General features: G+C 34.9%; 1 protein-coding gene across 2 annotated transcripts in view; it reads left to right on the top strand.

The window, feature by feature from the left end:
• The window catches only part of MON2 (MON2 homolog, regulator of endosome-to-Golgi trafficking), a 103,966-nt gene that overhangs the window by 5,788 nt on the left and 81,288 nt on the right, over positions 1–16,890 (top strand). For both annotated transcript variants that reach the window (XM_046658089.1, XM_046658080.1), the window contains exons 2-4: positions 5,743–5,806; positions 14,473–14,600; positions 15,597–15,728. In XM_046658089.1, coding sequence (XP_046514045.1) covers positions 5,743–5,806; positions 14,473–14,600; positions 15,597–15,728 — 324 coding nt within the window. The remainder of the gene's footprint in view (positions 1–5,742; positions 5,807–14,472; positions 14,601–15,596; positions 15,729–16,890) is intronic.

The following is a 16,890-nucleotide window of genomic DNA, read 5'->3' as shown; positions in this document are numbered from 1 at the left end:
TTTATTCAAAAAAACTTGCCAACACAGGTCAGAACAGTATGACAAGAGTGGTAAGGAGTTATAAGTCATTTTGGTCAAGACTTGCTTTCCTACATAATGCAAATTTATATAACTTTGGCCTTTGTTTTTGAGTCTGCTTTTTCTTTTTATGCTGCTGTTGATTTTATTCCGGAAAAGGTACATTAGCTTTCTAAGTTCTCATTAAATTCGTTTTCTTCTGATAAATATTTTAGATGTTAACTTCAAGAGTAGTATAAGCAATAGCTTTTTCACTGACTTCTCAGAAAATTTTACTAGCTTATTGCAGTGTCGTAAGAGCATTTTATAGTGAGAGTCCTTTAAAAAGCTTTTGATTAGTCTATAGCATACTTTATATATTTATGAAAGTTAGTACCATGACCATTGAAATTTGTTAAAGTAGAAAACCTAACAGTTTATTTTTTACTAAGTTTTGACCATTGTATTTTTGTGTGTGTGAGGAAGATTGTCCCTAAACTAACATCTGTGCCAGTCTTCCTCTATTTTGTATGTGGCACACTGCTACAGCATGGCTTGATGAGCAGTGTGTAGGTCCATACCCAGGATCTGAACCTGTGAACCCTGGGCCACCAGAGCAGAGTCCGTGAACCCAAACTCTACGGTACCAGGCTGGCCCCTGACCATTGTATTTTTATTTTCATGTAGACAATGGATAGAGGGCAAAGATGAATGAAAACATATTTCAGTCAAAAAGAATGTATTATCTTCTTAGCACTGTGTTTTGTGTGATATAGAAGCAATAAAAGACATTGTTCCTGGCTTATAAACCAAAAAAGAAGACATACTTCAAAAGTGTAATTCTTCTTCTTTTTTTCTTTTATGTAAGTGTAGCTTATTTTCAGCCATGTACAAAACATTGGGTTTTGCTATTACTCTTATAATTTAATAGAAATTTATTAGTTTCCTAAGTGTAAAGCATGCCAGGAGATGCAGAAATGAATGAGAAACTGCCTTTATCTTCCTGAAGTTAACTCAAGGTTGAGTAAAATATTCTCTCTCCACTAGGCTAGGAACTTTGCATTCATTGACTATTGCAACATGCCATTCCAGTTTTACACATGAGGAAACTATGGTTTAGAGAGGTTCGGTCACTTGCATAAGGTAGTAAAGCTAGAAAGTGGAAGAAGTGGGATGTGAATCCATGTACATCCATTTCTAACCCCTCTTCTTTCCGTTATAGCATGCTGCAGATGCCTTTAAAACATCCTTAACTTATTTTTATCATTGTTCTCATTCATCCGCCTTGCTTCATTATTTGTTATTATTCGTCATTCTTTCCATCTTGGAATTCTCTCATTTTGACTTTTGTGGCAGTCTAGTTTTGTATTTCTCCTCTCCATCTCAGTATTCTTTCTCCTTTTCTTTACATATAAATGCATCTCAAGTTTTGTCTTCAGCCTCTTCTTTCTCCATGCTCATCCGCTTAGCATTGTCATCCTCTCCCATTGCTTCTGGCTTTACCATAATGCTGGCTCCTAACTCTGCTTCACTAACTTGAGCTATTTCCAGCTGTCGAACACATCTACCAGAATATCTTTCACACATTTCAGATAGAACTTCTTGTAATTGAACTTATTTTCCTCAAAACTTGTCCTTTCCCACCACTTCACTTGTTCTGTTAGGGCTGTTTATCACTGTTGCTTACCTTGGTCATATTTGGCTCTCTTCTCACCCTCAGTTCTCTTTATTCATTGTCAGCTGTTCCTTCCAGCTCTGTAATTTCTAACACAACTCTCCTTTTTTCTATTTTCTCAGCTGTTATTCTAGTTGCAGGTTTCAGTCTTATGCCTGGCCTTTGATAGGCATTAATGGCATGAGAGACAAACCATTCTGTATGTTACCATCAGACTAGTATACTTAACCAGCTCAGAAACCCTCAGTGGCTTCTCTGTTTTTATGGAACTCCTTAGCATAGCGTTAAGACCCTCTTGATCTTCCCAACCTTCCTTTCCACTTTGATCACCCTCAACTTTTCGTTTTATCTTTATGCTTCAGCCAAACTGTATTGCTGCTGTGTATTCTCCAAATATACCCTGCTGCTTCCTTCTTCTATGCTGTGCTTTCTGAGGTTTGTTTTGCTGCCTGGAATCACCTCCTCCCATCTTTCTTTTAAATTAAAATCCTACCTTTCCTTCAATCCCACTTTAAATGTTGCTCATCCATTTGTTGCATGGATTAACCAACTTTACAGATAATTTCTTCCCTCATTCATTTGTTCATGAAATAATTTTTGAATATTTACTGTGTGCCGTATACTAGCTAGTTGCTAAAGCAAAAACAGTTGCAGCTTCTGCCCAGGATTTTCAAGTTAATGTTCCTCTGCTTTATTACCTTTCTTTTAGGCTTATTTTAGAAGTTATTTTCTTATAGCTCTTATATTTTACCTTCTGTTACAGTTATTTTAGTATTTTTTTCTTTTCTAAACAGCTCCTTAAGGGTCAGTTTTGCGTCTTGTTTATCCTTCTGTCCACCATAGTACAAAGCATTTGTGTATCTAGGAGGTGCTAATAGATTCTTGTTGGAGACTAAATTTTTAAAAAGAAAAAGGATACCGTATACATAGGCATACCACATATATATTTTTAGTTAGCTACATGTAGTCTGCATTTCAGTCTTTCGTTTGATAGGTTATGTTAAAGAAAAATTTTTTGTTTCCTAGAAGCCAGAGGTTTTTTGGTTTCTTTTTTTAGTCCAGAGGTTTTGAATAGGGTGCCGTGTAAGTTTATGTTTTCCAAAGCTTTGGGAGTGTGGATTTATTGCCTATTACAGGAGAAGATCTTATTGGTTGCCAGGTGGTAATTGTTTTATGAGCATATTGTCCTCTAGGGAGTGTTCTAGATCTAGTCAGTGTTCTCAAGTGTGGGCTTGACTTTAGGTCTTTTGACTTTACCTGACATCTGAAGTCATAAGTCGTTAGGCAGCTTCATACCTTCCTGGTGTCTCATGAGTACATTATTCTCTGTAAGTTGCCATTAACTTGAATTTCACATTTCTTCTTTAGCTCTTGTTTCATGCTATGTCCTGTGACTAATTAATTTGGACCTTTGGTAACTTTGTTCTAATTTTGAGGCTCTACTTTCATAGATGTTGTAAAAAATATATGTTTTTAAAAAAGCAGACCATAGGCACTTTGGTGAAGGGAAGCAGCATTTAATATATATATATATATATATATTTTTTTTTAAAGATTTTATTTTTTCCTTTTTCTCCCCAAAGCCCCCCAGTACATAGTTGTATATTCTTAGTTGTGGATCCTTCTAGTTGTGGCATGTGGGATGCCGCCTCAGCATGGCCTGATGAGCGGTGCCATGTCCGCACCCAGGATTCGAACCAACGAAACACTGGGCCGCCTGCAGCGGAGTGTGCGAACTCAACCACTCGGCCACGGGGCCGGCCCCTATATATATTTTTTTTTTGGTAAATTTTTACACACTTCTAGTAGTGGATGTTTGTTAATTCCCTTCCTAGCATCCTTTCCGTCTTGCTTCCTTTAGTGGTAGGCTGCACTCTTCCGTAGTTTTCAACCCGTTGGATTTGGATGCATTAATCTCATTCCTTGCTCCAGGGTACCTTGATTGGTTTAATCTAGTTGGAACTCTCCTCACCCCCACCTTCGTTTCTCCCCAAGTCACATAATGCCAGTGAATGCTCCTGGAAAAGGAAAGTTTCCTCTTTCTTCCTCAAGAGCTAGCTTTCTCTCCTTCTAGATACTATCATATAAAATTGTGAGGTGTAGAATGGCTGCAGCTGTTTTTGTTGCCAAGATTGGAAGCAGCCTGCTTACCACTGGAACAGGACAGAACCAAGAGAATGGCCCCTATCATTCTGATTTAACTGGAATGGGTTGCAACCTAGGCACCAAGATTTTTTTTTTTAAGCCTCTGGTATTTCTAATATGCACTGCCCCCAAAAATCAGACAATCTGTCATCTTTCCTTGAAGTAATTTATTTTGACTGTATTTTCTTGCTAGTAGCCACGTTCACTTAATTTGGGACAGACATTTCCATTTCTTAAAGTTGTAGAAGTAAGTCCTAGTGTATCCATTAGGCTTCTTAGTTGTGAGCAGTGAAAGCTGACTGTGGCTGATTGAAGCAGAAATGAAGTTTACTCGTAGAATACTGAGTGGGTCACAGAATTGGTAGAAGGCTGGATGGAGCCAGCCTTAGAAAAAGTATAGGAACAAAGGGAGGCCAGACAGCTACACCACAGCCAAACTCCTGCCAGTGAGGCCATTACTGCTGTGTCTGCTGAACAGTGAGCTGCCTCAGATTGTGCTACTGGTTGTGCTGGCCACCCCATGCCACCACTGGTTCTGCTGCTGTCACGCCCTTGGAAACTAGATGTTGCCTCTGCTATTGCTGTCGTCAGAAAGAATTCTCTGTTGTCTCTGCTTTTCTATGCCACTAGCCTACATATTCAAAATCCCTGGTAGGTGTGTCTCATTGGTTAAGTGTGGGCTGCCAGGGCATATGGGAAAGCAAGTATCTGGCATTTTCAGTTTTTAATAGTGGAAGATAGGCTCTATCTTGCGTCAAAACTCATGAAGTGGGGAATTCTCCAAACACAGGCAAGGGCTTCACATGCTTGGAAGCTGGCAGAATGACAAAAGTTGAGTACATGTAATATAGCCTACAACGTGTTATTTATTTTATGCATTAATCCACTGGTCCTCAAACTAAGAACCCATAGGCCACTGATGTTCTTCCACAATTATTTTTAAACCTTTAGAGACTGCTACCAGTTGTCCTTTAGCAAGCGGTAAGAGGTAAAATAAATGAACAAGTAGCAAGCAAATTAATAGGAAAACTTGGACATATAACTTATGAGTACTTATGTATTATTTTTGGAGGTGTAGAGACCAGTATAAAATAGCCATGTTTCTTGATAGTAAAAATGTTCTGAGTTTCTATGATGGAAGTTATATATCAATATTATATGTCAACACTGTCCAATAGAAATATAACGTGGGCCTCAGATGCAATCCATATGTGTAATTGTAAATTGCATTAAAAAAGTAAAAAGAAATAGAAGCATTTAATTTTAATAATATATATTATTTAACCCAATATGTTCAAAATATTATCATTTCAACATTTGATCAATATAAATATTTAAGGGATAGTTTACATTCCTTTTTTCATACTAAATCTTCAAAATCTAGTGTGTATTTTATACTTAGATCACAGCTCAATTTGGACTAACAACATATTAAGTGCTAAACAGCCACATGTACCCTATGGCTACCAAATTGGACAGCACAATTCTGTGGCATTGTGTAAAATGCTATATGACTTCCAATATATACTATATATGACTTTACTTGATTTTTCAGTGTTTTACAGTTTTTTTATGGTGGGGAGGGACGTGTGAAATGAGGAAGAGACACCTAATTTTTTTGTTAGGCTTTGTTTTTATTTTTTGTTTTCTAAATATTTAAAGTCATGAGAGATTAGGGTAGTCCAGATGCACCTTAAGGCAACATGCTGTACTACAGAGATTGCATATAAATAATCAAATTAATCACATTTTGTTACATTTAAAGTATATGTCACTACTAGGCGTTAGTATCTGAAGTTTTGAAAATAAAAAAGATAATAGTGACTCACTTTGCTCAAGATTTTATCTATCATATATGATTTTTTTCCCCTAGATAATTCATGTTGATAGTAAGTTTTATGTTCTAATTATTTTTATTCTTGCAGGCTGCTGAATCAGGAATAATAAAAGTTAAAACAATAGCTGCACGAAACACCGAAATTTTGGCAGGTAATTTTTTGTATTAAAAATTCAACAATTAATGAAAATTTGACTAATAGTAAAAGTAGAATCGTTAAAAAAAAAATCAGTTTTCTGTATCATCTCTTCCTTATGCCCTAACATGTTATAGTGATAAAGAACATGTGCAAGTCCCTAACTTACGAACTAATTGAGTTTCCCAGAGATGAATGCTATAAAATTCTCTGAAATCAGAAAACTTAAAACTACTAACTCTTGAAAGACAAGAATTTTTCTTGCTTCTCTTTGCATTCTTTTCCGTCTCTTGTCAATCACCTAAGATACATCTTTCCCGTAAAAGGCATTCAATTAATATTTGTTGTATTGAATTGAATGGAAGCTTGGTTCTCAGTCTACCTTCCAAGATCTATTTTATCTTTAATATAATATGAGCAAGTCATAATATAGGATTATACATTTAGTAGTACTATATGAGTTTTTAGTCCTGGGACTAAGACAATATGGTCATGAAGAAGGAATGAGAGTGGGGTGGAGAAAAGAAAAAATTGTTTTCTTACGTTCTCTTGATTAAACCTGGTTTTAAAGGAGGAGTTTTTAAGAGTTTCTCTTTGGCACCCTTTTGATACTCAGTCTGCTTCTTCCTTTTCTTTGGTGCCTTTCTGTTCTTGACTCAATAATGAATGTGGAAAACCCGGAAACTTGCATTTTTTGATAATCTGTTACGTGTGAGGCAGTTGTGCCACTCTATCTTACATAGGACAACCTTATGGGGAAATATTATTTTATAGTAGAGCAAACTGAGATGCACAGAGATTAAGTCACTTGCCTCAGCTCACATGATAGGTGGTGGAACCAGATTCAAATTGAGAGCTATTCAGAGCCCCTGTTCTTCCTGCTGCGGTGTGCTGCCATGGTACTGCAAGGTTTCCACACTGCCTGCTCCCTCCCAAGTGTTTGTACCTACCCAGTGCTTACTTCTCTGGTCCTTCAATCTGCATTTCCGGTGCCAGTAGTGCAGTGGCTCTCAGCTAGTTATAGGAGAAAAGCAGTCCTGTTAGGTTCATTTATACAAGGTCCAAATAGTAAAGAATCTCTTTAACTCTCATAAATCTCTACATTTTTAGAAGTGGATAGCAATAAATCCCTAATTGGTGGAACTTCAAAGAGTGTTACAACATGAAATGAAGACTTTGGGGGCAGCTTCCTCATGGGAGAGGAGAGAGGGTATCCCGTAGGCTTGCCAGCTTTGCTGGAAATTTGCCCTTGGGGTTAGCTCTCCTAAGGTGCTTCTGTTTCTCACAGCTTCTCTGGCTTGGAACATTCCGTCAAAACCGCAAATAGTTTATACCATTATTCACAGCACTGAATAGTGCTCTGTGTGGATGAGCAGGAGGGGTATTGTAAAAGTGGTAGGTAAAGGCAAAGCTATGTATAGTTGGGTTGAGGTGGGGGCAAGTGGGTTTTGGGAGATGCATGTTGGGTGGATTAGTTACCATGAGGAGATTAATGTTTAAAGATAAATTATGACCTGGATATTTTTAAGTTGGAGACATCATAGGGCAATTGTATTAGAATATCATTACAAATATTTACTTCTGCTACTATCCTTGCTGATATCATGGTAAGTCCTTAATTATTCTCCAGTAATAGAAGTTTTCATTGGGCCTGTCATCAATGGAAGATTTTTTTAAAAGACTCATTTCTTCAGAGGATCACTGTCTGTTATAGAGTTCTATACCAAGTAAAGTGTCTAATTAGTTACTCTCAAGGATGAGTAAGAAAAATTTTGTCTCAGTCAGTGTGAACTTAATATATAGTTGGTCTTTTAATTTCATTTTAATTCAGTTAGCTTTATTCAGATCAAACTAGAGCAAATCTTTATGCACATAACAATTAATAGGACATGAGTTACTATCTACAGTATCCAGAGCCATGTACTTGAGGAGTTATATTAGAGTTTAAACTTTTGCCTAGTATTTTTTACTAAGTATTTATAGCAGCTATACCTAAAAATTTATAGATTTTAGGCCACTGTGATCTGGAAAATCAGGGACTCTTGAGAACAAGGAAAGAGTTTAAATTAGTCAATATGTAGTTTCTAAACAATTAATTCAGAGTACAGTTAATACTGAGAAAAGTTTTAACTTTTTAAAAAATTTTCTGGGAAGTGGTTACTTCTCCATAGTGCTAGAGACTGTAGCTTACCGCTTTTGTACTGTAATGGATCTTAAAGATATTAAATAATTGAGGAGTCTCAAATGAAATGGGATATTGAATTCTCAGGTATTTCTGAATGTTCAGAAAATTGTGAAAGGTTGCTATAAAAAATCAGAACCCTTAATCAGGATCAACTAGTCTGGTTAATGACACAGCATAGATTTATAGCCAACTTTCATTTTCTTAGATTTATTTTCTAAGGGAAGTTTATTTACATTGCAGAGTAAATCCTTGCTTTACATCTCCCCTTCTTTTAAGCATCCTCCTTTAATATTTATTTTTCTTTGTTTTCACTGCTGTCATGAATGCTGACAGAAGTGGGAATGCTATGCCAGGTAATGTCAGCAATGATTCAAATATACCGATCATTATCTCAAAATTTCCTTTTTCTTTAAAGATAAAACTCTGCAAATGAGAGATAGCAACATAAAGTTTTTCATTTACAGGCCAAATGCCGTAATCTTACACTTGACTACCATATATGACACATTGTTTTTATTATCCCAGCTTATAATATACTTGAAATTGATTAAGAAAGCTTGTGTTATCCAAAAATTACATAAACAGAGAATCTGTTTTTTGAATAAATATTTGAAACAAGAAAATCAATGAAGTTGTGATATCTTTTAAAATTGTATTTTTAACCCCTTCTCAAAACCATAACAGTTATACCTACCTATGGCTGCTTTCAGCTACTGTCAGTATACATACAGAATTTTTACATGGATAATTGTTATGTATGATTTGTGTCCTTTTCTCACATACTTTCCTTTATCTTTTTTTTTTTTTTTAAAGATTTTTTTTTTTATTTTTTCCTTTTTCTCCTCAAAGCCCCCCGTACATATTTGTGTATTCTTCGTTGTGGGTCCTTCTAGTTGTGGCATGCGGGACGCTGCCTCAGCGTGGTCTGATGAGCAGTGCCATGTCCGCGCCCAGGATTCGAACCAACGAAACCCTGGGCCGCCTGCAGCGGAGCGCGCGAACTTAACCACTCGGCCACGGGGCCAGCCCCTTTCCTTTATCTTTTTAATATCTACGTGGTCTTATTATTAAAAGGTCTCTAAGTAGCAACGAGTAAATATACTTTGGAATTTTTCTCGGACATTAAAATCTCGGGTTTCATTTAGTATATTCTATCTTATGAATACATATACTTCTGATATTTTACAAACATCTATAGAATATATCATACAACGTAGTCTTAATAAGGAAATAATTATGTAAGCATCACTAGGGGAGATACAAAGATGGGTAATATAATTCACCTACAATCTGTGTTCACCTGCAATCTGTACGGAAATACAAGAAATATACTTGAAAAGTATGTTTGTGCCATTCATTCTGTTTAGCTTACCTGCTCTTCCGTTTGCTTTTTGAAGTCCTTTGCTAGAAATTTTCCCTTGCAGATGACATACTCCCTGAAGTCAGGATCAATATCTTATTCTTCCTTATATTGCTAGTAGTTAGCATGTTGCATGGGAAATAGTCAGCCTTCATTAACTGCAGGCTAATAAGTGAGTCGCTCCAATATGCAAGTAAGTCTCTTAGTGTTCCCTCCAGTATGTTTCTCTGCCTCTCTTTAATTTAACATGTTATGATTATTTGAGTACATGAGTGTTGTCATATTTAGTTCACGTCAGCCAGATAACAGAGTAATGAAGGAGACAGACCCTAAACAGAGAATTCCACTACTGTATGATAAGTGCCAGGGTGGTAGTATAGACAGGCTTGTTATGGGAACATGGAGAAGGCACCACACCCAGCCTGCAAATCTGAAGCTGAGACTTGAAGCTCAGAAAGGAGTTAGCCAGGCAAATAAGGTGTAGAAGCAGGAAAGTAAAGGAGATTACTTAATTACATGTGGTATAAAACAGCTTGGTCTATTTGGACACACTATCCAACTATTGCCTTTGTATAACGTTCTGAGCAACTTGTTGGGAAGAGTTTGAATCAAGGAAGTGAGTGACACATTCATACTAATACTTTCATGTAAATTACTCTGGCAGCGGTGCGGAAGATCTGTTTCAGTGTACTGTCGGTAAGGCAGAGGTCTGTTGGGAGGCACTTGCTGTAATCCAGGCTAGGAGATACGAGGCGATGTTCACAAGTTGACCGAGTGGGCTGGAGAGATCGTATAGTTTCTCTACTATATAGTATGTTCTTATTCTTTTTCCCTTGGATTTTTGTTTTTAATTTCTAAAATTTTAATTTGACTTGTATCCTGCCTTTTATTGTATCATAAATATTTTTCTTTGATGCCATCTTTTCTAATTTTTCAGTTGCTCTGTAATATTTCAGCAAGTGACTGAGTTTATTTAACCATTCCTTTATGTTAAACATGTTTCAGTATTTAGAATTATTTTTTTAAGATAAATTTCTAGAAATGAAGTTATTAAATCAAAGGGTAAGAACTTGTTCATGAAATTTGTCACTATACTGCTTTCTGAAAAGGTAAAAGTTTATGCCTTTGCCAATAATATGTGAGTGTATTTTTATAACATCCTTGCCAGATTATTATTTAAAAACATCTTTTTAGTAATTGAACAGGCAAATGACTTCTCATTTTAATTGACATTTCTTTTTAGTGTTGAACATTTTTCTCTGAATGTATTAAATTATTTCCTTTTTTATTTTACCTTTTTTTGTTTTTGTGTTTCCTTATCAAATTGTTTGAGCTATTTATTATAGAAAAATTAATTTCTCATCATGTTTATATCATATTTTCTGCCAGTCATTTACCTTTTAATTTTTTATCTAGACGCTTTTCATTTTTACATAATGTAATTTTTCTAATTTCTTTTGTTGCTCTCCAGTTAGGAAGCCCTTCTTCTTCCACATATTTGATAGTCATTTTTATTTTCTAGTAGTTTTTCTGTGGTTTGATTTTTTTCTTAATAATATATGGGGTGATGTGAGGACCTAGATTTTTTTTTCTTTTGCCAAATTACTAACCAATTGTACAGCCGTCATTTGTTGAATAATCCTTCATTTTCCTAAAATGTACTTTTAATATGGAACTGCCATATTTTTATTTGTCCTCCCATTCTTGAATCATTTAAAATATTTTCAGATCTTTTGAACCATTAAAATTTTCTTACTGTGTTAGGAGTATCCTTCTTTCCCATAACTAGATTTTAAGGGTTTTGAGGATAGCAATTGTGTATACATCATATTTTATTTCTTTCACAAGAATTATAATTTGTTATTTAATGACCATTACAATTTATAATAAAACTTTTGCTCACCCCTATTAATATGATTCCTGGTGGGGTATCCTAGTTTAATTCTTTTTTTCCAGGATAAAAACTGCAATTATGCAGTGAAACTGCTCAAAGCAAGGAAACCCCTAGGATATGGGGACCTGCGGGACCTCTTCCAGGTGTGTGAAAGTGCATCATTTGATCTCACAGTTATCACATTTGGAAATAAAATATATTCATCAAACACAGTGTTGTTCTTTTAAAGGAGTTATGCTTATTAAGGAACTTAGGTAGAAAATAAACTTTTTTTCTTACTCCTAAAAGTCATCTTTATATTTTAATGGAAATTGAACTAGAGAGTTTTTGATTAAATGGAGTAGACCTTTTCCTCTTTTTTTCCTGGAATGACCAAAAAAAATGGTTAAAGCAAGATGTCTTTATATTGCTGTACAGTTTTTCCTTGATATGATTTCTAAAATCTAAACCCATAGGAAGATTTTTATGTAAAGCTACACTTTACTAGCATGGCATTAAAATTATTGTATATGAAGAGAGAGCAGCTATCTCAGTTAGAAGAGTGAGATTAATTTCTGCTTCCCAGGACCACCATCACTTATAAAGAAGGAAAAAATCAGTAACTTCTTTTTTCTTATCATCTTTATCTTACTGCATTGTGATCTAGATACAGTGGATATATTTTTTGTTTTTCGCGCTATGCTTCAAAAGACAGTAGATCAGTAGGTTTTATTTATTTTTTTTGTTGATCTTATATTCTGGATAACATAGAAACTTCCTTTTGACCGTTATATTCTCATATAAACTGGGAGGAAAAAAAGTGGGAAGGAGATGAGAGAGATATTTGATTCTTTGGAGTTGCATTAAAATAAAGTTTTAAAAAATTGTTTTTATTACTACCTTATGTTTATCTCAGCTTGATAGATCTGAATAACTGTGACTGACATGTATACAACATTTCATTATAACTCACATTATTTTATTCATTCTAAGAGACACTGTTTTTTCACATTTGAATATTTCCCAAATTGATGTGCATCTTACAATTGATAGCATCTTAGAATCACTGTGGGCCGGGGAGTGTTGTAGCTGTCTTTTTTGGTGAGTGTGTGAATTTGTACATAGTAGCCCATATTATTATCACATCAGTTGAGTTACGTGCATTGTTGATATCACATAAGTTTAATTGCTATTTAAAATATCACGCTGGTTATTGTACAGAAACTTTCTGTTAACATCTTATGGTAAGGTCGAAAAGCACCAACGTCAGAACGTGCATCCTGGGTGTCATTGGCTTAGAAGGTGATCTCGGAGGCCATGGTGAAGTACTCTTTGGAGGACTCAGGCCTCCCCAGTGCTCTGAATGGCCTAGAGGATGAAATTGTGAGGAAACCTTTTTTAAGTGATTAGAAAGCGTTGTATCATAGTTTAATTGGCACTGATTTTGTGTCTGTGTGATGTTAGGGGTGTGTTTAAAATCATTGTCATCAGAGATTCTATGAAAGTACGTTATTTTTCCTTCTATGAAGACAGAATCCTTTTCCTTCGTTTATCGGATGATTTCAGGCAGCCAGCTTTAAAGGCCAGGTCATCGGTTCCTCTTAGATGCTTTTAACTCTTCTAACTTCCGTTTGCATCAAGTGCTGTTTAACCTTGAAGAGTGGCAGCATAATGTTCTGGGAAGAACAGTGAACCAGGAGTTAGAAGACGTTTTCAAATTCTGGCTTTACCACCGTCTTACTGTGTCACCTGGGCCACATCCTGCCCTGTAAACTCTATATGATTATGTAGATTATTATCTACATGATATACAAATGAGAAACATATGTTAATGTCATAAAAGTTATAAATGCAACTTGTTACTGTTGAAAACTTTTATATACCTGAACAACGTTTACTAATTAGGAATGTTCAGCACTATTAGAGGTAGCCTCACAATTCAGCAATTTGGCAGGAGTAGATATGGTAGGATATTTATTGCTTCAGAGTAGTATTTTTTGAGCTTTATTGTTATCTTTTAATCATTTATATCAATGTTTTGAGACATTGTTATCAGAAATTTATGTCTCTGGGTTTGAATCAAAACCTTTATGCACAAGAAAGCAAGGAAATAAGGCAAGGGAGCCGTTTTGGAAATGCTGTTCTTTGCCAGGCAGCTTTCTTGTGTCTTAGCTGCGCTGTCTGGAATGTATGCGGGTGGGCGGAGGGCGTCTGCAGAGCATGCCATAGGAGACTGTAGTCTTCATTTACCATACCATGAGGGAGCTTTGGGAGAAGAAAGGTGGGGATTTAAATGACAAAACTGATGTTAACACTGGTTTTACACTTTTAATGGTGGTTCTGGATGACTTTCTCATAATTTCTTTTGAAAACCATGTTAAAACTCAGGTTTGTGTGTCTTTATTACAAGGCTTAACCTCAAAAAAAATTAATGGAAGTAAAAAACATATTCCAAACACATAAATTTAATGTTCTCTTGACTCAAAATTCCATGTTACTTTTTCACATTTCCAGAGCATGACAAACCTGTCTTATTCATCTTTGTGTAACGATTCAGTGTGTATTGATTTAATTGTTTTGTAAATTTAATTATGTATAATTAGGTTTGTGCATTTTCTAACCTTTTACATTTTTTGTTGCCACTTCAAAACTTCTGAAAGAATTGGCTTGGTAAGAAGGAGTTAAATTAAGATTTGGAATTATACCACGTGCATTCAATTAATTTAAAGTAATGCTTCAGTAATAAGAGGAGGAGTAGTGTTTTTAATGAGTTTATTTGATGAAGAAGAAATTAGGGCTATGTAAATTCAAGGCATATGATAAAATTCTAGGGAGTTTCTGAATATCATTCGGAAGTGTCATGGGGATGACAGGTATACTATTTTTAATTACTTTTTCTGCTCTAGAGTATGAATTCTTAGTCATGTTTTTCTTCTGCACTATTGAAGAAATAGAGTGCTTATCTGAGGCAGGAGAGAACTTCTGAGAAGTTGTCCATAAGGAGTTTCTAGCAGAACATGGAGGAGAACCAAAGGACAGAGTGTCAGGAGAAAGGCATGGGAAAGCTGTAGTTAAGGGGTGTGGCTTAGATACAGAGGCTGTAGTGTCTATCCAAAGTATTTGAACTCTTAGTACTTTATTTTTACTTTGGTGTTTACGTAAAGTGGTTTTTATTAAGATTGTCATTACTGGTTATTATATAAAAAAAGTATTTGTATTTATGGATTAGATTTAATAATTATTTTCTATGTGTTCTAAATAAAGCATTGAAAGAGAACAGCTCAGAGGTTGTTCAGCCTTTTCTCATGGGTTGTGGCACCAAGGAACCGAAGATCACTCAGCTGTGTTTGGCCGCCATTCAGAGACTCATGTCACATGAAGTCGTATCTGAGGTAATGTGAAGATTTTATCTGAACCGTACACCTAAGAATCAAATCAGGACTTTTCAGAAGGGGAGAATGAAGCATACCTAATATTTAACGTAAACAGTTTTATGAATAGCAATGTGCTTGAAGGACATAGCTTAATTTTAAAAGATTAACAAATTGTCTTAATATTAAACACTCATAAATAATGAGTAAAAGTGAAATGTATTTTGTCAAGTCATTTGTAATCTAAGAAGTCACAGTTCAGTAACATAGATAATTTTAAGAACCAAGCAAATTTTCAGTATCATTGAAAAGAATATAATTCATAATTTTTTTTAAAAGGTAGGAGGGAAAATCATGACTGTTTCCTGGAGTGTCTGAAGTGATAATTTTTTGTTCATTAACCTAAGTGTATGGTTGATATCAACCTTATGATGGTAAAACAAGGAAAAACATTTCGTCACTATATCTGCATCCTGCTTTCAAATGTAATGCTGTTACCTTAAGTTTGTACTCCATAAGGTACTTTAATAGAAGGGGTAAATTCTTTTGCCTTTAGTATAACATTCTAAGCAATGTCAGATTTAATTGAGTTTGTCAATGTGTTATTAATCTGAGTTGCATTTTGTTTTTTCTATAACATTGTAGTTGGAATAATATATAAGAAACAGTAGCAGACTCATAGTTAATTTGCATATGTCCATATTCATAAATTTCCAAATGGAATATGCCCATATTATCGTAGAAGTGAGCTTAGATTTTGACTAGGTATTGCAGAACTGCATGCTGCTATTTACATATATTCAAATAGTATTTTTTAAAGAAATTTATTTTTTTGAGATGAAAATTAATTAGTTGAAAGTCTCAGATTGGTTGAGAAACATGTGTTTGGATTTATATAGAAACATGGGTTTGTGATCAAGAAATTGTCTCCAGGTGAGAGAATATTTGTGCACCATTTCTTATGTAGGTACCTAAACACCTGTTTTATTTGTTGACAATAATTTAATTATTTTACAGACTGCAGCTGGAAATATAATTAACATGCTTTGGCAGCTAATGGAAAATAGTCTAGAAGAACTTAAGTTGCTTCAAACGGTTCTTGTTCTTTTAACAACCAGTACAGTAGTTCATGATGAGGCACTCTCTAAGGTAGGAAACCTGTTTGTCAAAGTTCATAAGTGCTTGGAGACAGTATTTGAAAAAACTGGCTGAAGGAGAAAAGCTTGCTGCTGTTTGAACCGAAAGTAACTTCCCTGTAGCTATTGTGATAACGGACCTTGCACGTTAAAAGCCCTTGGTGCTTTATTTTCCCCACATTAAAGTCAAAGTCAGATTAGAGTGATGAAGCGAAGCCGCTTGGGTGTAGCTTGACAGGCTTAGTTATGAAAAGGAATTGGAAAAGGAAAAGTAGCAGAATAGGAGTAGAGGAAGAGGAATGTGAGAGAAATAAATGTGTTTTGAGTTAATCAGTGTTCTCCACAATTGCCTTGGGTATTGCCTGTAATAGCTCTCCCTTCCTCCCTTTTAAAAATAATTTCATGTGTATCTGATATGTAAGCCAGATAGTTTAAACCTGCCCCTCAGGTAGCTGGAACAGTGTCCTTTTGGTATTTATGCTAGGTAAGTCTGCATACCTGATAGCTATTTCTCATTTCTTCCTCATTCCCGCCCTCTTTGAGCATATAACAATTGTTTTATTATTAATTTCACTCTTTAAAAAAGTTTTTAAAATTATGAAATGTTTCTAAAGAACAGAAAGTACAAAGAGTAATATAAAGAACAGTCTTTAATTAATGGCTTATTGTTTAAGGAATTTATTGAATTTGCAGTAATAGTTGTATTATAATTTGCATGCCTTTAAGGATGGATGAGTTATAAAGTAGAAAAGCATACTATCACATAAAGCTGTGTACTATCGCTAGAAGGTGTATCTGTCTGTCTTTTCCAGTAAATTCATTTGATGTTCTTAGGTCATAATGAGATTTTACTTAATTGCGAATAGCTTATTTTTTAGGCTCACACCTGGTTTATAAAATAGTTTATGTATTTTTATATTTATATTTTTTGTTGTATGGAGTTCCTCTTGGTTTCTAGCAATCAAGTTACTGTTCTGATGTATATATTTAAAACTTTATAAATGGTTATCGTTTGACCTACCAAAACAATAAAAAGTGATTATAGTTTCATAAATAAATGTAGGAGTTATTTTAGTATGTTGGTTAATTTGGCAATGTAATATTTTGAGATGAAAAATGAAGAATAAAGATAATACAAAATTGAGTTGTATGAAAGCTTTTACATAACAAGTTCC

Source organism: Equus quagga, chromosome 1 (assembly GCF_021613505.1).
Source record: "Equus quagga isolate Etosha38 chromosome 1, UCLA_HA_Equagga_1.0, whole genome shotgun sequence".
NCBI classification, from domain to species: domain Eukaryota; kingdom Metazoa; phylum Chordata; class Mammalia; order Perissodactyla; family Equidae; genus Equus; species Equus quagga.
Note: the sequence above shows the minus strand (reverse complement) of the source record. Positions and strands in the feature narration are given on the sequence as shown.